The sequence below is a fragment of the Lynx canadensis genome, chromosome B2 (assembly GCF_007474595.2).
Source record: "Lynx canadensis isolate LIC74 chromosome B2, mLynCan4.pri.v2, whole genome shotgun sequence".
Taxonomy (NCBI): domain Eukaryota; kingdom Metazoa; phylum Chordata; class Mammalia; order Carnivora; family Felidae; genus Lynx; species Lynx canadensis.
The window spans coordinates 3,422,055-3,441,423 of NC_044307.1; the positions used below are offsets into that span (position 1 = coordinate 3,422,055).

Genomic DNA, 19,369 nt, shown 5'->3' on the forward strand with positions numbered 1-19,369 from the left:
ACCGACTGCGCCACCCAGGCGCCCCAAAATGTACTATTTTCTTAATGCAAAACATAACATCATGGTTGTGCCAAAATAAAGTTTATGATAATTTAAAAAATAATAATCCTTTGTTGTGAAGGCCTTTCTTCACATAATATCACTGTCAGAAATTATGAAAGAGTTATCAGACTTGACAGTATAAAAACTAAAAACTTAACGTTACTTAATTGCCCCATAGACCAGATAAGGAAGTCTACTCACCATATGTCACGGGCAAGTGTTCCTATTCATGCTATAAAAGAGCTTCTACAAATCAATAACTAAAAATAGGAAAAGATGTGAACAGGGAGTTACTGAGGGAATAAAGTCAATATACACTTGAAAAGAGAGTCGCATTCATGAGTAGACACTTTTCCAGTGAAGACATCCAGATGGCCAACAGACACATGAAAAGATGCTCAACGTCACTCATCATCAGGGAAATACAAAGCAAAACCACATTTGGATACCGCTTCACACCAGTCAGAGTGGCTAAAATGAACAATTCAGGAAACTGCAGCTGCTGGCGAGGATGTGGAGAAACGAGAACCCTCTTGCACTGTTGGTGGGAATGCAAACTGGTGCAGTCGCTCTGGAAAACGGGGTGGAGGTTCCTCAAAAAATTAAAACTAGAACTACCCTACAACTCACCAATAGCCCTGCTAGGAATTTATCCAAAGGATACAGGAGTGCTGATTCGTAGGGGCATGTGTACCCCAATTTATAGCAGCACTATCAACAATAGCCAAATTGTGGAAAGAGCCTAAATGTCCATCAACTGATGAATGGATAAAGAAGATGTGGTTTATATATACAATGGAATACTACTTGGCAATGAGAAAGAATAAAATCATGCCATTTGCAGCAACGTAGATGGAACTGGAGGGTATTATACTAAGTGAAATAAATCAGTCAGAGAAAGACAGATATCATATATTTTCACTCATGTGGAACTTGAGAAACTTAACAGAAGACCATGAGGGAAGCGAAGGGGAAAAAATAATTTCAAACAGAGAGGGAGGCAAACTGTAAGAGACTTTTTTTTTTTTTCAACGTTTATTTATTTTTGGGACAGAGAGAGACAGGGCGTGAACGGGGGAGGGGCAGAGAGAGAGGGAGACACAGAATCGGAAACAGGAAACAGGCTCCAGGCTCTGAGCCATCAGCCCAGAGCCCGACGCGGGGCTCGAACTCACGGAGACGCGGGGCTCGAACTCACGGGCCGTGAGACCGTGACCTGGCTGAAGTCGGACGCTTAACCGACTGCGCCACCCAGGCGCCCCTGTAAGAGACTCTTAAATACAAAGAACATACTGAGGGTGGATGGGGAGGTGGGGGAGAGGGGAAAATGCGTGATGGGCGTTGAGGAGGGCACTTATTGGAAGGAGCACTGGATGTTGTATGTAAGCGATGAACCACAGGAATCTACCCCCAAAACCAAGAGCACACTTTACACACTGTATGTTAGCCAATTTGGCAATAAATCATATTTAAAAAAAAAGTCACATTAATATTCAAAGTAATGTAAAAGACTTTGATTATTCTTGAATTTTCCAACTCTTGGTAATGTTTCATATTAGCAAAGATTAAAAAACAGTAATAGCCGTATTGGTGGCAGTTTGGAAAAACAGAAACCTTTATAGATTGAATGTTCGTGTCTCCCCCAAATTCTTACAGCTTCATGGCGTTTGGCAGTGGGGCCTTTGGGAGGTGATTAGGTCATGAGGGTGAAACCATCATGAATAGCGTCAGTGCCCTAATGGAAGAGACCCTAGAGAGCCTTCTTGCCCCTTCGGCCATGTGAGCGCCCAGCAAGAAGACTGCCATCTTGAACAGAATCGGGAAGAAGGCCTTCACCAGAACTCCCCCATTTTGGCATCCTCGTCCTGGGCTTCCAGACTCCAGACTGTAACAAATAAATTTCTGCAGTTTAGAAGCCGCCCAGTCTATAAATAGACTAAACCACTCTTGTACATTACTAGTATGAGTACAAATAGTTTATATATGTATATACAGTCTTATTGGAGAAACAAACTTTACGCCTGAAATGGTTTGCAAGTAGAATAGTAGCTTCCACATTTAATGTATATATTCTTTAACCCAGTAATTACACTTTAAGGATGTTCTATAAATCTACTGATAACAAAAATCTATGTGTCTATATCTACATGGATATTTATTGTAGCCAGCTTGTGATATAGCAAAAAATTGGAAACGATTTAAATGCTAAGTTAAATAAACTATTTAAATCAACTGCGGTGACTCCATTTGATGAAATGCCCAAACTATATTTGTGTCAAGACTATCAAAGTAGGAGGTACATTATTGTAAAAAGTGGTATGCTTGTAAATGCATAGAAAAATTCTAGGAGGATATTGAGAATAGTATTTTTATGAATGTTAAAAATAGAGGACATTTTCACCTCCTAATTTTTATGTATTATATATCATCTCATTATTTAAATGTTAAAATTCGGAAAAAACAGGTTGAACAGAACATTAAGAATACAACTATTTTAGGGGCGCCTGGGTGGCGCAGTCGGTTAAGCGTCCGACTTCAGCCAGGTCACGATCTCGCGGTCCGCGAGTTCGAGCCCCGCGTCGGGCTCTGGGCTGATGGCTCAGAGCCTGGAGCCTGCTTCCGATTCTGTGTCTCCCTCTCTCTCTGCCCCTCCCCCGTTCATGCTCTGTCTCTCCCTGTCTCAAAAATAAATAAAACGTTAAAAAAAAAATTTTTAAAAAAAGAATACAACTATTTTACTGGAGTTGGGCAACTCTTAGAGCGTAACTGTACCATAAACCACTGGGACTGTTTACATGGTAGATCATGGTACTTAAAACCCAATGTCTTTTGTTCGTCGTTCATCTTTTTCTTCTGTCTGTTCTAGAGTTATACCTACCTTTGTTTTCCGAGGGATTTCTCCCTTAGTTTTCTCAACACTCAAATCCTCTTGGATTTGATCTGAAGTTATTTTAAGGAATATACCATTAGGAAGCAATTAAAAGTGTGACAAAATACACATACAAGGATGCTTGTCAAAGTGAGTCGTAAAATGTATATGTCTGACACTAAGGGATATGCATGATACATTGCAAAAACTAAAAGGCAGGTTATACAGTGATATGTACTGAATGACTCCACTTTAATATATATAGACATGTATAGGAAAAACATTGGGAATATGCTCATTAAAATGGTTACAGTGATTATTTCTGTTGGTTTATATTTATTTCCCAAATATCTAATAGTGAACATATTTTTGAAATTGAAAATGCAAAATCCATGTTTTTTAAAGAAATTTCATAAAATATAACATAAAATTTACTATTTTAACCGTCTGTACATTTACAAATGAAGTACATTCCCATGGGGTGCCTGGGTGGCTCCCTCGGTTGAGCGTCTGACTTTGGCTCAGGTCATGATCTCGCAGTTTGTGAGTTCTAGCCCCGCGTCGGGCTCTGTGCTGACAACTTGGAGCCTGGAGCCTGTTTCGGATTCTGTCTCCCTCTCCCTCTGTCCCTTTCCTGCCCCTATCCCACATGCACTCTCTCTCTCTCTCTCAAAACATAAATAAACATCAAAACAAAATTAAAAAGTTAAAAAAAGGTAAGTATATTCCCAATGTTGTATAGCCATCACACTGTCAATTTCTAGAACTTTTTCATCCTCCCAAACAGAAACTCTGTTCCCATTAGAAAGTAACTTCTCATTCTCTCTTCCTCGAGCCCCTGGTAACCTCTCTCTTACTTTCCACCCCCATGAGTTTGCCTATTCTAGGTACCTCTTATGAGTGGCATCATACGATATTTGTCCTTTTGTGTCTAGCTTATTTCACTTAGCATAATGTTTTCCCGGTGCATCTCTGTGCAGCATGTATCAGAATTTCATTCTTTTTTAAGGATGAATAATCTTCTGTTGTATGAGTACACCACATTTTGCTTATCCACTCATCTGCTGATGGAAAGTTGCGTTGTTTTCACCCTTGAATCCATGTATTTCAAAATAGTTCGTGTAGCTTTGAGGGTCTTGATGGAGTGAAGCTCTTATGTTTCGCCTACAAAATTTAGCTGCCAACTGGTCTCCTTTTTTTTTTTTTTCTTTTTAAAGATTTTACTTTTAAGTAATTTCTGCACCCACGTGGGGCTCGAACTCACAACTCCAGGAGTCACATGCTCTATCGGTGGAGCCAGCCGGGCGCCCCTAAATTGTCCTTTCTTAAAAAGATGGCCTCGTATGTTGGTAAACGTCCCGAGAGGATTCTCTGGTGCTGTGTCCCTCAAGTTCTTCTCATCTTTTTCTCTCTTAGGTATCCTCAACGTTCAAGATTTTATACGGTTTCCTTTTACGGGGGAAATAAAACTTACACGCAAAATGCTTTTAAAATAAGAGATCAGCCAAGAACTTCATTGTGATACAGACTTTGTCTAGGTGGAATTCAGAGGAGGGAGGCATCACCCAACCGGACCCCTTGTTAGGAAAACCAGTTCTGGAAGCCCCATCGCTCAGCGACGGAGTCTCTGGTGGGACTTCCCACCCGAGGGCCAGAGCCTCTCCGCTTGAAGTGTGCAGTTTCCGTATACATCGTTTGTGATGTGTTCCTGTGGAAATTTCCCCACTGGGACACCCACTATCCTAGTAGGTACTCTAAAGATTTCAAGTATTAGCTGGAGGAAATGAAACACCCGCAGGGAAAGAAGCCTCCCTAGAGGGAAGAGAGGTGGAAAGGAGGTGACATTTGTTAAGCACTTACTGTGTATGAAGTGCGATCATGTCTTTCCGAGAACATTCAAATCTGGGAGTAGGACAACCACCGGAAGTGACGCAACCTGGCGGTGGCTTGGCCAGAAGGCGTCTTATTGGGGCTTTGCCTGAACGCGCGGGGCTGTGAGTAGGTTGAATGCGGCCCGACCACCGTGGAAGAACTTTTTCTTTATGTAACAAATGGTTGCTGAGGCTGGACATCATTGTAGACAACGCGCAAATATCAGTGAAGAGAACGTGCATTTATGAAGTTTGCATTGTGATAGGAGGGTGGGGTAAACACCACAACAAACGGTCGCAACGCTCACACGCCTGGTTGCAGGGAACGAGTCTGTGAAGCCTGGTGTGTTGTAAAAAGAACCCTGAGAGAGAATCAGGAAGTCGGGCGGTTGACCTTTGCTCTGCTGCTTATAAGCCACATGCCGGTGGGTAACACATTTAGCCTGTTGGGTCCCCACCTTCTTCTTCAGTAAGATGAGTGGAGTTCAATCAGTTGGTCCCCCAAATATATTCGCCTTAGCACTCTGTGATTTCTTCACTTTTAATGTAACCAAAGTTTACAGCATTGACTCAGCACCCCCTCCGCCCCTCCACCCCTCTGCCTACCTCTCCAGAGAGGTACCTTCCGGTACATTCTGAAACAAGTCTCCCAAACTGAACAGTCTACTAAATTCACTCCGAAGTGAATTCTATGGGGAATAATAGAGCAGCAAACATGATTTGTTTTCTCTTATTATGTCCCTCTATGGAACTTAGCGGATTGATTGCCATGACCCAATAAAGCAGGAGGGAGATATTAAAGATGCGTCACTGAATGAAAAGGTAGACTACGGCTGCTGTCACATTGAATTATACTTTGCAGAGCAAAGGGCATTTTGGGAGAATTCCAGGTGTGATCACTGTGTCCTCACCGTAAGACCAAAGGTCCATTTCCGAGATCCTAATTTGAATACAGGTACAGGTAACAGTGCTCGAGAAACTTCCCTTTGATCGTGTTTTGAGTCTGGTCAGTAACACCCCTCCTTTTTCATATGATTGATTGATTGACTGATTTAACTTAATAGACTATTATTTAAAGCAGTTTTAGATTTGTAGAAAAAATCATCAATCACTGGGGCACCTGGGTGGTTCAGTCAGTTAAGCGTCTGACTTCAGCTCAGGTCATGATCTCACAGGTTTGTGAGTTCGAGGCCTGCGTCAGGCTCTCACTGCCTGGAGCCTGCTTCAGACTCTGTGTCTCCCTTTCTCTGCCTCTCCCCATTCATGTTCTCTGTCTCTCAAAAATAAATAAACATTTAAAAAGTTTTTTTAATAAAAAAAAGAATAATCAGAAATACAGGGAAAAACCCCACAAGAAATAGAGTTCTCACATACCCCATCCCCCTCTGCACACAATTCCTCCCGTTTGTCGCACTTTGTATCACGCTTTGGCTACTTATTATTACTCTCCAAGCAAAGAAAATTACATCACACCTTAATTTTTCTGATCGCGTTTTCCCAGCTGGGGCTCTCTCCAGGGACATATTACTGTCGATTTCGCACTACTTTCCAGCCTTCCAGACCTTTCCATGTACGCTGTATCCCAAAATACTCAAGTCTGTGCTGAGGACCCTTAAGTGGATGTTTTGACTTTGGAATCTCCGAGATCTTATTTTACTCAACCAACATTTTAAATTCTTCATGTTTCTTTCCTTTTTTTTTTCCCCGAAGAAGAAATTCTGTCCAAGACTGTGACACAGAAATCCTGTCTGAGTTCCAGCTTGCTGGCCAGCTCTATACACATCAGCCCATCAGATAGGTAAGGGATGAGATAGATAGATGATGGATTGATTGAGGACTGGTAGATGGATCTAGAAGAGGGGGAGATCTCTAGAGAAAGGAACTGAGATAGAGAGATGAGAGAGAGGAGAGATATTACATATGTTCTGCTTCTCTGGAAGAGCCATGATTGAAACAGTCACTAACGTTTTTCAGCATCTTGTTCCACGGCAATAGCTAAATGAGGCAAGGAGGCCAGATGTTATCAAATGACATCCAAGCTAATCCTTTTTGGCCAGAATATCATGTGGGCGTGCCCGTGTGACTTCACCAGGAAGTGCCGAGGTTAATCCGCCCCATTGTTAATGATGCTCAATTTGATCCCTGGTGTAAGTGGAGACAGAGGTCATTTCGTAAAGACTTTTCTCTTTGCAGTTAGCAAGAGATCTCTGCGCTGCTGCTTTGGTGCGTGAGAATATCCTATTTCCGGGCAAGTACACTTTTACCCGATCATTTCAGGATCCACTGATGAGCCTTCAGACTGTCCCCTAAATGGTTTTCCTTTCTGCGTTTCTCTTACTGGAATCTTTCCCATTGAAGGTATCTTCACCTGTACAGAGCCCTTCCAGGGGCTTCCCTATCAACCGGAGTGTTAGCAAAAGCTCTCTTATCGACCTGAAAAGAAATTCGGTCCAGATGTCTTTCACTATTATTATTATTATTATTATTATTATTTATTTTATTATAATCACACTTTCTCGGGGTAAACAGCAGTCCCGCGCCCAGCTCCCCACCCAGTCAACACTCTGAGGTTCCTAAGAATAATATCTGTATTGTCAAAATTTGTTTTCAAAACATAGGAACAACAGAAACCAGGAAACGAGGGAACATTTCTTCAATACACATGCCCGGCAAAAGGTTCGTTTCTTGAGTATATCCCACGGTCTGGACTGGGGAAATGACATGATCATGTTTGACAAGAGAGCTCCTCGCGTCCCCGTCTCTGTGGCGCAATCGGTTAGCGCGTTCGGCTGTTAACCGAAAGGCTGGTGGTTCGAGCCCACCCAGGGACGGCCCTTTCCCTTTAAGGACTCCGGTTTTCGGACATTTTGTCGGACAAAATCCGTTTGTGAACATTCTCACAAATAAAATGAAAACCGAGCTAACGTAGCTCCCCAGGGCGTCTTGCGACAGAGGGAGTGTTCCCGTGTTCCCGGATTATTTGCTTGAAAGCCTTCAGGATGCAGCCAGACGTGGGCGCGATCCCGTCATTCTGTCCCTAATTCTACTGAATTTGTTTCCAGATTCCTTCTCCCTCAGCTGCGTTGGTCCATCCCGCGGCGTGAACCCCGGCCGTCCACACCCAGCTGGCCCAGGCTGTCCCCGAGTCAGGTCCTCGGGCTCTGGACGTCGGGAATGGGCCGCGGAGGCGGAGTGCAGGCTTCCATGGAAATCATCTGACTTTCCTCGCTTATAATCCCCCAGAGGGTCCCTGGCACTTTCCATAAAAGGCATTTTGACAAGATCTACCAAAATTACTCTGCAAATCCACTTCTGGGAACGTACACAATCGCTGCATTTGTACAACTAAAATTGACCCATGTCAGGGTTACTCGTGGCAACATTCAGAAAATAAAATTTTAAGTGTAAAAGAAGGTATTTTCCTGCCCTCAAAGGGCTTGGTCTGCAGGGAATCAAGCTGACGGTTCCCCAGAAACTCATTGTCTTCCACCCATTCTTATCTTCATTTCTCGTTCAGCCTGTGATTTACCCAGTTTTCCAGGCTGCGGCTAAACTCTTTGTGCGAACTACTGAACGGGGAGACTTGGATGCTGACCTTGAATATACTGACACCTGATGCCACCCAGCCTGAGGAGTTTATTTCATTCAAAAAATCCCGAAGCCCCATGTTTTACTTCCTAAATTGTTAGCAACCTAAGGGGAAGAGATTTCTCACTCTCGATATTCTCTTTATCTACCAAAGGTGACAGTGGCACTGGGAATCCTGGATAAGTGAATATGACAGCTTGTCAGATTCTGACACGGAATTTATCTCGCTCACTTGGGAAGACATCATGACCTGAGGAAACGACCCACAGGAAACAAACGCACGAGAAATGAACACAGAAACAAGGGTATCAAGTTCCCAAGACTGAGGGTGTAACGTCACACAGATGTTTTTATCAGACGGGTATGAGAGGGTTAGGGACGTGGGAAACGTGACACCCAACAGCCATCATTTTGAACCGGAAGGTCATTTTTATTCTCCCACGTAAAGTGCACCTATCGAATAAAAATCGTAACAGGACTAAGATTTTATCATTTTAGAGCCAAAGAAGTGGATGAATCTGCTTCACCCAAACACGAGTAATTATATTGAGGAGCGGCAGCGGTGGTGGGGGGGGATTAAATTGCACAAGCAAAATCCATATTATTATAGTCACTCTACTATTTCCTGTAGGTTTAACAGACTGGATAGTGACTAGTGTTTTTTAAGACTTTTTCAGTGATCTCTGCACCCAACTCCAGATCAGGAGTCGCTCACTCCATGGACCGAGGCAGCCAGGCGCCCCTGACCGGTTTCAATTTCTGTGAGGCTGCGTCCAGGTTTCTTAACACTTCAGTTTTCCGTTTCTCTTAGTGGCTGCCATGGATTCTGTGCGGCTTCTAAAGCTGCTTTGGTGTTGTCTGTGAGCCCTCCCCCTTGGCTAAGCCCTAACTCGTAGACCACCCGAAGGGCACCGTGCCTACCTCCTAGGCTTTGTCTCCCTTTACAGTGGTTTGAACCCAACGCTCCATCCATGGAGCTTTGTTTCCAACAACAGGAGTACATCAGGCTCATTCAGATTTCTGTTCACTTTTCAGGAGCGATATGGAAAACTTGGTGAAAACTGACCCCTCTCTGAAGAGTGTGATGAGGGATCAGCTTCATATTAAGCACTGGTTACCTTCCCAGATAAACCAAGCCCTCCCATGGCTCCTCCTCTAGCCCTTATATATTTCTACATGATGCCTGCAGTACCTCTGGACATTATTTCTTGAATATCTGTCCCTTTCTAGTGGCCTACAACTCTTAATGCCAAGGGCCGTGTGTTATTACCTACCATCACTATGTCCTCATGCAGTGACTTGGTAAATGTGGAATTAGATCATTGATAAAGTGGGCTAAGAAATTAATCTGATAGAAAAGAGTTCAGACTGAAGGTGGAGAGGGAGGGGGAGGTGGCTCTGAGACCAGGAGATGACATTAATGGGACATGAGGAGACAGAAGTTAGAACTTATAAAATGCACCCCCCCCCGCACCAATTAACTACCAAAGTATACAAATATATGTATTTTTTCTTTTCTATAAATACATTTGGAAGGTGGCTCCCACCCAGTCCCACCCCATTAACCCATCCCTGTTAATCTTTTCTAAATAAAAAGGATGTGGCCGCTACCCTTCACTTACAGTTGGTAAAAAAGTTGCCTGGACTACACATTCCCACTCTAGCTTGAGGTAAAGGCTCTTCCTGAGGCCAGAAGGTGGGATTTTTAGAGGCTCCCACTGGGCAGGAGGCAGACGGCCAAGAATCAAATGAAACAGGCATGTGCAGTAGTCATACTCATGCTAGTATGAATTAGGGGCCTTTGCCAGGCAACAGGAGTGGGAGCGGGGAGGAGAGGCCCACAAAAGGTCTGTCTGAGCACTCATCAGAGACTCCTGGTCTGAGAAAGATAATAAAATGTCTGCCTCAATAGACATTATCAGGGCTACGAGATAGAAGGGGTCTCTCTGCCCTTCACGAGTCCCTGGCTAGTGAGGGTTCTTCCACGCTCTCTGAAGGTGGTGGAGCTCCGAAGATCTTGGCAAGCAGCCCTCGGTTGGAGCGAGCCTGGTCCTGGACGTTAGCCAGGCGAGCCCGTTCACGTCCCCCGGGCCGAGCTGCCTTCCGGGCTCTCAGCTCCTGCTCAGTAGGACGCTGGGCAAAGGCCCAGGTGCCATTCGGGCGGGCGGAGTCCCCATCAGCAGCAAGGAAGCGCTGTCCCCGTTCCACACTTCGAAGGTAGAAGTCAGTCTCACGCTTGGCCTGGGCAACCTCGGCCCTCAGGCGCTGCCTGCGTACCTGGCGCTCAAAGGCAAGATGTTCGCTGAGGTGGGACCACGTGAAACGGTGCAGGTACTGTGAACAGCAACAACAACGACAACAAAAACGAGAAAGGACGTGGGTAAGGCGTGGCAGGAAGGCAGAGGAGAGGAGAGCGAGTGGGGCCAACAGGAGGTAAGGGAGCAGCCCCGGCTAGGGCTGGGAAGGCAGACAAGTCCGCCCCTTACCTTGAGGTTCCACAGGTCGTAACGGAAGGGGCTGCGCCGTCGGGCTCCCATGGGCGTGTTGTGCAGACTGGCCGCCACGCGCTTGGCCACTCGCTTGTCCCGAAACTCCACCCAGCCCTCGGTGTAGTCCTTGCTGTACTTGGACCGCTTTTTCCCTCCCGTGGCCGAGGCTGCCGCCGCCTTCTTCTTGCGCCTCACGAACCCGTCTGCGCGCCGAGGACACAGCAGAGGTTTCAGGGGCCCACGTGGCTCCCAAGGAACTTCACCCCCACTCGCCCGCGGGCCAGGATCCCACCTCCAGGCCTTTGCCCGGGGAAAGGACTCCAAGTTCCATTCATTCCCCGTGCACCCTTTCCCCACGTCTAACTCCTTTCCTCAAACGTCAACTCCTGCATCAGATCCGCTCCGAACATTCTACTTACAACTCTCACACGCCCCCAATCCCGATTCGATTAGTGTCCGCGCGGGAGCTGGGGTCAGCTGACCACACAGTGTCTAGACCCGAGCCGCGATGACAAAGGGGATGGGTTCAGTGTGTGAAAAAGCCTCTGAGACTTTTATTCAGGATGTACTCACTCAGTAAACTGGTAAAGCTGGTTCAGAAAAGAGGGCTGCGCGGGGTCGACATCAGAAGCCGGAGTTCACCACCCGAGAACTACCCATCTGTGCGCAAGGCGCTACCCACACCTAATCCCGTCTCCTTAAAGGCTTGCGCACCACTCGTCTCCCCGGGCGCCGGCCTCGAGTCCCGCGCCCCACAGCGCCTCGGACGCGCACAGCCCGGGCCACGCGACGCGCGGGCGAGTCCACCCTGCTGCCCGCACAGCCAGGGCCTCCGCTCTTACCCTCCGGCTGGAAAAAAACGCGCCCGACCTCGCCATAGGCGCTGAGAAGGTTCCGTACGTGCAGAGGCCGAAAGCGGGGCGGGAGGTGCCCCAAGTACACAATACCCGGCACTACCCGCTTCTTGCCGCCGCAAGCCGCCTCTTCGGCTTCCTCCTGCTCCTCCTCCGCTTCTGGTTTCTGGTCTCTCGCTTCCGGGGGCTCCGGCTCCGCAGCCTCCTTCTCCAACTCCTCGGCCTCCATGCTGGCGGGGACCGGAAGCACGACAGCCGTAAAGCGCCGCGCCGCGCCGCGCCGCGCCGGCTGCCGCGCACCGAGTACGCCGGCCGGCGGCGAGGGGGCGGGACCGACGCGGGCGGAGATAAATGGAAGAACCAGATTGGGTGGAGAGAGCGGAAGTGGGGGCCGGAGCGGCCGCGAGATCCGAAGCTGACGGGTGGGGCCCGGGGTCGAGCAGGCCCAGAGGCAGAAGCCGAGCGGGTGGGTCCCCAAGTGTTAACGCGCCCTAGAGAACGCCTTGGTGAGGTGTAGAAAGGCGGGAAGCAGGCTCTTCCTGGAAATGCTGGAAAACTGGGAAGTTGGGAGAGGTTTCTGTGTGTCAGCGATCAAAACAGCATTTTACCCAAGGGACCCGGCTGTGCCTCCGGTTGGGGGCTGTTCCACCTTTTACAGTTTAGTTCAGTTTTTAAAATTGTCTCGAGTTTTGAAATTTGAATTATTTTTCAAAATTTAGCTGCGAGGTTTGAATGTTTCTAAGTTTTGGAAATGTAGCTTCGCAAATACAGGTTTTGGAAGTGAGATTTGCATTTTGAAAATTTCAGTTGTGACCTCAAGTAGTTTACAAGTATTTTGTTTACTTTAAAGTATTCATTTTAGATTTGATTTCGTAAAGATGTCCCCCAAATGTTCATGTGTAGCAGTTATTGCCCTAACGTTAAATACGTGCTTGGCGCCTGTCGTACATTTGTACTGATACGTGATTCGTGTTTATGTTATAAACACCTGTTGGCACATAGACACACGACCGGAGTCTGGGGACCCCCCGGGCGGCGCGCTTAACCCTGGTCTCGCGAGACCTGTCTGTGCGGACGGCCCCGCGGACGGTCTTGGCACTCCTGCCGAGACCTCTCCCGCAGGTGCCTGGCTCCGCCCTGTCCCGTCGCGCGCGGACGCGCCCAGCAGGGGGCGCCGTCTCCGTGCTCTTGGAGCCGCCGTTCCTCCCACGCGCACCTGCGGTGGGGCGGAAAGGGGCGCGGCCTGGAATGCGGACAAACCCTCCAGCCCGCTTTCCGGAAGGGGCCCGGGGCGAGTTTAAGCGTAACTTAGACCCGCCCTCGCTGCAGCCGGACGGAAATTCCCATCCCGCTGGAACAGGCGAGGGCGCCGAGGAACCCAGGGGACCGCAGCAGGGGGCGCAGGTGTCCGTCCACAAGCTACCTTCCTAGGTGACAGCTCCTGCCAGAGAGCCTCCCAGTATATTCCTGCAGGAACGCAGCGCCACGCTCTTCCTGGAGTGGGCGAAAGATCTAATAAACTCGAGTTCCTACACGCCGGTTTCATTAATGTTACGAAAGCAAACTTTATCATTTGCCCGCCGCTCCTTTTTTCGAGGCGGGAGAGGGCGGTAAGAGGCACAGACTCGGTCCCGTATGTCATTCTTCCGTCTTCAAAGCACCGAGCAACTACGGATGAAGTGAGAGCACATCTCGGCACTGCTTCAAGAGGCCGGGGTGGGAAGGGGGGCATCTGCGGAAATAGATGCTTCCTGTTGTACCCATGTGATGGCTGCGATGGTAACATATGCTGTTTTCTCGACCTTGTGTGTGTTTCAAGTTGCCATTAATTAAATGTTTATGCGCTTAAATATCAGCATAACAGAGAGTCCAGAAAGACCACCGGGCCTCCAAAATGAATTGTAAACTTTGGGTCAAGACGCCCTTCCGGTTGTCCGCCCTCCCCATGACCCTTTCCCTTTCCCAAACTCCATGAAAAGTCAGCCTTCCTGGAGACCCCGACTTACATAAGCAGCTTTTTGTGTACGTATCTGGGGGTCGTTTACTATTGTTTTTATTATTTTTCAGTCCTACGAGTTCATCTGTAAGTACAAATGACAGTCCGCCCAACTGTGTTCAAGTTTTCCTACACACGCTAAGGGACCAGGTGTGCAGTGTCACCGAAAGCCTTTCAAAAAGGCCAAGTCCTTCGAGCCGGATTCGAACCAGCGACCTAAGGATGACCACAACCACACGCCTACAGTCCTCCGCTCTACCAACTGAGCTATCGAAGGATTGGTGGTAAGACTTGTTAGAATACCTTAATGTTTCTCCCAATGGTTTTGTTTGGATTCTATTTTTAAAATCTAGTGCGGATTTTTTTCTAGGATGCTGGAAATGTTCTAAAACTGATAGGGGTCGCGATCATAGAGGTATATTAAAAAATGAATATTCATAAAAACTTAAGTTTTGTGCTTTTTACTGCCTGTTTCAGGTCTTTAAAAAAGGAAATACCACCATCCATGTTCCATATCCTGCTCCCTGAGGCCCATCACCCTTATCCCTACTGCGGCCCCGCTGTCCCGGCCACTTAACGCCTGTTATAGTGGCCGATAAATGATAACTTATCCTAAATATAGATAACTCGGTTGAAGAGGGCTCTACTGTCTTAAAGCAGAGACACTGCCAAGTTCATTTTGGAAACATTGCATTTCTCCTTGTTGAAAGACAAGGAAAGTGTACAGACAGAAATGTGCTAGACCCAAACCATGAGGGGCATCGTGTATGCGAGTGTATGTCTAGGAACTGAGTGCCTCATGTTAGAGTGGACCAAATAAATGAAATACGCCCCTCCCCAATTTTGAGAAGAGCGGTGTAGACATTTATTGGGGGGGGGGGGATGCTATCATGCATTGCTAATGAACACCTGTAATGGTATTTGGCTTCCTGGTTGAACACGGTTGGAGAAAACAGGAAGCCATCTGGACAGACATTTCTCGATGATGTATCCTTAGAAAAGATTTCTGGTAAGTTTATCTATAAAAGAGTATTTCTTATTTAAAAATACTTCGTAACTGTAGCCTTGAAAAAATACATTTTTCTTCAGAAGATCCTACCCAGTGACTTCTATGAGAAATCTGCCAACACATAATTCATATTAAATGTAGTTATTCTGTTCCCTCTCATGAGAAACTAAGAATATATGGTCTAGTACATTTCTCTCCTTTTTTTTTTTTAAGTTTACGAATTTATTTTTAAGAGACAGAGAGAAAACGTGGGGGAGGGGCAGAGAGAGAGAGCTGTTTTCAAAAGATACCACTAAGAAAATGAAAAGTCAAACCACAGACTGGGAGACAGTATTTGCAGAACAAACATCTGATATACAAGACTTTTATCCAGTATAAAGCATTCTCACAACTCAATCAGGAGGCAAACGATTCAATTTTTTTTAAAAAAGGGAAGGATCTCAACAGACATTTCACCGAAGATGTGCAGATGACCTATAACTACCTGAAAAGGTAGACATCATTAGCTACAAGGGAAATGCAGATTAAGCCCCGGGAGATGCCTCCACACATTCATCAAAGGAGGCCGAAATCTAAGACGACCCCGAGATTTTCACCCACCTCTTAGAATATCTGAATAATCCCCTCCCCATAAATGTGGTTGGGACATGTGAATGTGTTACAGTGTTCGTTACGATTCTGAATGGCCAGTATTTAAAAGACTGACTGTGCTAAGATGTGGAGAAACGAACTGCACTGAGAATGTAAAACGGTATAGCCCCCTTGGAGAACAGCTGGTAGTTTCTTTGAAAGTTAAATACACACTTCCCATAGGAGCCAGCAGTCCCATGCCTATGTTACTTACCGAAAATAAATGAAAACGCACGTCCACACAAAGACTTACACCCGAAATATTTATAGCCACGTAATAGTCGGTGAGGACCGCCATGACAACGCGCCACAGGCTGGGTGACTCAAGCAACAGAAATTTATTTCCTCACAGCTCTGGAAGCTGAGGCCCAAGATCAAGGTGTCAGCAGGGTTGATTTCTTCTGCGGCCTCTGTTTGGCCTCAGAAGGGTATCTTCTCGTTTCCTCCTTCCACGGTAGTTACTTCGTACTCACATGCTCCTAGCGTCTCTCTCTGTGTCCTCATCACCTCCTCTTATAAAGATGCCAGCCAGATCGGGTCAAGGCACACAATGAATGCAGTAACGTCTTTCAGGGTCCATCTCCAAACACGGTCTCATCCTGATGTACTGGAAATCAGGGCTTCAACATAGGAACGGGCGGGGGGTGGTTATTCGGTCCATAACAAGCAGTTTTGTTATTAACAAGAAAACCAATACCAACTTTCGTTAGCTGGTGAGTGAAGAAACAAATCGTAGTACATCCCTACCATGGGCTACTGGCCAGTAAGAGGGAATGAACCATGGGTATACACCCGGTGAATCCCAACAGCACTGCTAGGTAAAGGAAGCCAGGCTCCCAGCCGCACGCTGCGCGAGTCTCTCTCTAGACTTTTGCAAAAAGCACTGCGACGGAAAGCAGATCAGTGCTTCTGAAGGCAGAAGTAAACTTTTTGGAGGGATGAAAAGGTTCTATATCATGATGGTTGTGGTAGTTCTATGACTGAATATAATTTTCAAGACTCACCGAACATACACTTAAAAAGACTTAAAAGGAATGGATTTTACTATGTGTGTGTGGGGGGGGGGTTGTTTTGTTTTAGAGAGAGAGAGAGAGAGAGAGTGCACAAGCAGGGGAGAGGGGCAGGGGGGAGAGAGAATCTTCAGCAGGCTCTGACACCAGGGCTCGATCTCACACACCATGAGATCCTGACCTGAGCCAAAATCAAGGGTCAAATGCTTAACCAACTGAGCCCCCCAGGAGCCCCTGACTTTTACTGTGTTTGAATTACATTTCAATAGAAGTAATTAAAAACAAAAGAAAACTGGTCATCCATACGGAAACTTCAACACCAACTCGATGCCATTGCTAAGCAGTCTGTTTCTTGCTGCCCAGGACCTCCTTATCACCAATTCCCAACTTACCCTGTTTACTTGTTCTTTTACCCATAGTACTTACTATTTGCAGCATATTATGCAATTACACAACTTTGTGTTTACCCTATTTTTAAATCTCCAGTGCGTTCAAGCTGATGTTTTGTATCACATACAAGAGTTTTAGTCGTCCTAAGTGTCACATTTGGACAGACCTAGTTGCATTTATGAAAAGCCACGTAGAAACAGATGCAAATCCTTCACCAGCGAAGGAACCAGCGTGCATCACTCAGAGATGCTAGACTTTCAGCAAACTGACGTTCTCATGGACTTTTATGTTGTCTCCCCCCAGGGGAAGCCAAGCGTGTTTGGCTTTTAGGAAGGAGGGTGGGCAGAATCGTTGGTGGCTGCGTGGTGAACTGTAATGGACACTATTGCTTTTCAAAAGTCTCCTGACATTGTGTTGTACCATATGTAAGATTAGAGTTCGTTACTCCTTTAGAAATAGATGTGGCCGTGTGACACAACTGTTTTGACCAATGAGATGTCCCTCCTGGAAGTTGGAGAGCCAGTGAGCCATCCACCACACCCCTCTTGACCCTTCCCCTGACAAAATATGATCTGAGTTGTTGGGGATCCACAAGGAGCCCACCAGGCAAACCATGACTGATTTATATGACGCCGAAGAGTTTCCGGTTACGAGCCATCATGATTTGCAGAGGGAGGGATGCTTGTGACTGCAGTGTAACCTACCCTACTCAGGCGGACACACAGGAAACGTGCAAGTCTGAATCCACGAGGAAGGCTCATTCTCCTCCTAGGAAAACACCCAACAGAAATGTGTGAGCTTCTGCACCAAGAGACATGTATGGTAAGAGGGTTCAAAGATTTGTTGGTTGGTTGGTTTCCAATTGTCCGTGTTCTATCGCTGAGTGAAAGAAAAGTTCAGTGACGTTTGCCAAGAGTCTGCCTGCCAGCCTAGTGTCATTTTGTATTACTTTAAGAGAGGTGAGTTTTTTTTCCAGTCACTCCAAGAAATGGATTCCAGGAAAGTATTCTGGAAAAGCTGCTCATCGTAGGCTCAGGCTCTTTGTGGAATTTCTAAACGTGTTGAGCTAAAAGTGGAGCAAATTTATCAGAGTGAATCCAGACCTTGGATGGGATTTGAAAAGGCTGTGGCAATTTTTCAAGACTGAAAACTGCAGTAGTTGGGACTCCAGCAAAAAGGATACAAGTCGTTAGACACGAGGCGTTTCACCTGCTCTGTCCTGCGTCACGTGGGCCACAGGACTGCCCTGTTCTCCTTTCCTCTCTTGCAACAACATTCCAGAATTCATTCCGCTTAAAACTTGGTAGCTTCTACCGGCCGTTTGGTTGCTGGGAACGGGCTTCCCCAAAGACAGACTGAAAAGGACAGCAGGAATCTTCAAACCCTCCTAATTCCTTGCTGTTCCTGAAAATTACCATTCGAGATCATTTTTAAATGTTGGGTTTTACACCAAACTATTAGCAAACAGGCTGAGCATGATATTCTACGAGAAGCTACACGACTGTCTCAAACATGCGTGCCATGTCTAAGTTCACGGCCGAAAGCTAGAGGAAAGCTGTGGGTGGTCTCGTCCCCCTGACGGCGCGCAGCAGACAGGGCTTCCGCAGGCCCAGCTCCTTCGAATTGCGCAGTAGCCGCGATCGGCTGGGAGCAGAGCAGGTGTCTTGGGTCACGAGCGAACCCGCGTGTACAAGTTCGACCTCCTCGTTTGTCTGCACGCGTCCCAGCGCGGGGACATCCCCAAGGTGCAGGCGGCCTCCCACCCGCGCACTCGGTTCATCTGAAAGGTGATTGTCCTCCATTCCTGGTGTGTTTGCAGAGGGGACAGGAGGCTTGGGCTGGTCCTGTCCCCTCTTCCGTCCTTCACACCGATCTCTTCGAGACACAGGAGCGGGAGAAAGGAGAACACATCTCGGGTTTGTGCCCAAAGGTCACAGGTTGCGGGCAGGGTGTGGCTCTGGGGTTAGACGGTGCCACGGTGGTGGCCGTATCTGGGCGGTGGGTACGATGGGAGTTCGTTATGCTGCGTCCTGGGTGTGGCTGAAATTTCTCCGACAGAAGGCTTCTTCAGACATCACCGGGCTAACAGGGCCCCCAGCGGCGGGCGCGGACCCCAACGTCGGAGACACTCGCGCGCCCTCGCGGTTGCGCTGCGCGGAGCCGGCGCCGGGGCCGCGCGCGGGGAAACGCTGAACCTGGAACCCGGGACGGCCGCGCGCAGGGAGCCCAGGGTCGGGGCCGCGCGCGCAGAGCCGGGCCGCCCTCGCGAGCGTGTGAGTTTCACAGGCGAAAAGGTGAACGGAGACTCGTGGGAAGGGCTTCCCCCTCCGCCTTACCCCCTTCCCTAGAGCCACCAGGTTGGCAGTCTGTTCCAACGCGCTTTGTGCTTGTAAATAAGAGAGCGCGTTCAGGTTTGAATCTCAATTAAAACCTGAAACTGCACAGCGCGGAAAGGGACTATTCCCTGCGTTCAGTAAGGGTCTAAATGTTGCTGTGGCGTCGCTGGAGTTGTCTACGATTTCCAAAATTGTCGTCCTTCGAGCCGGATTCGAACCAGCGACCTAAGGATGTCCGACTATCGCACCTACAGTCCTCCGCTCTACCAACTGAGCTATCGAAGG

General features: G+C 47.3%; 1 protein-coding gene, 1 long non-coding RNA gene and 3 other non-coding genes across 6 annotated transcripts; 2 read left to right on the forward strand and 3 right to left on the reverse strand.

Moving 5' to 3' along the window:
* The first annotated feature begins 7,539 nt into the window (after positions 1-7,539).
* TRNAN-GUU lies at positions 7,540-7,613 on the forward strand. Its single transcript has one exon. It is a non-coding gene; the product is annotated as a tRNA-Asn (tRNA).
* A 1,065-nt stretch (positions 7,614-8,678) lies between these two features.
* On the reverse strand, positions 8,679-11,964 carry ABT1 (activator of basal transcription 1). The gene is made up of 3 exons (XM_030316950.1): positions 11,702-11,964; positions 10,857-11,062; positions 8,679-10,704 (listed from the first exon to the last, which is right to left on the reverse strand). The coding sequence occupies exons 1-3, from the start codon at positions 11,940-11,942 to the stop codon at positions 10,324-10,326; spliced, it is 828 nt and encodes a 275-aa protein (XP_030172810.1). The 5' UTR covers positions 11,943-11,964; the 3' UTR covers positions 8,679-10,323.
* Positions 11,965-12,115: 151 nt separating this feature from the next.
* On the forward strand, positions 12,116-14,153 carry LOC115514850. Of its 2 annotated transcripts, none has more exons than XR_004343593.1 (2): positions 12,116-12,179; positions 13,781-14,153. It is a non-coding gene; the product is annotated as an uncharacterized LOC115514850 (long non-coding RNA). The 2 variants fall into 2 exon arrangements; XR_003969111.1 differs by lacking the exon at positions 12,116-12,179 and adding an exon at positions 13,001-13,492.
* TRNAY-GUA lies at positions 13,898-13,986 on the reverse strand. The gene is given in 2 exon segments: positions 13,898-13,933; positions 13,950-13,986. It is a non-coding gene; the product is annotated as a tRNA-Tyr (tRNA).
* A 5,128-nt stretch (positions 14,154-19,281) lies between the features above and the next one.
* On the reverse strand, positions 19,282-19,369 carry TRNAY-GUA. Its single transcript is given in 2 exon segments — positions 19,282-19,317; positions 19,333-19,369. It is a non-coding gene; the product is annotated as a tRNA-Tyr (tRNA).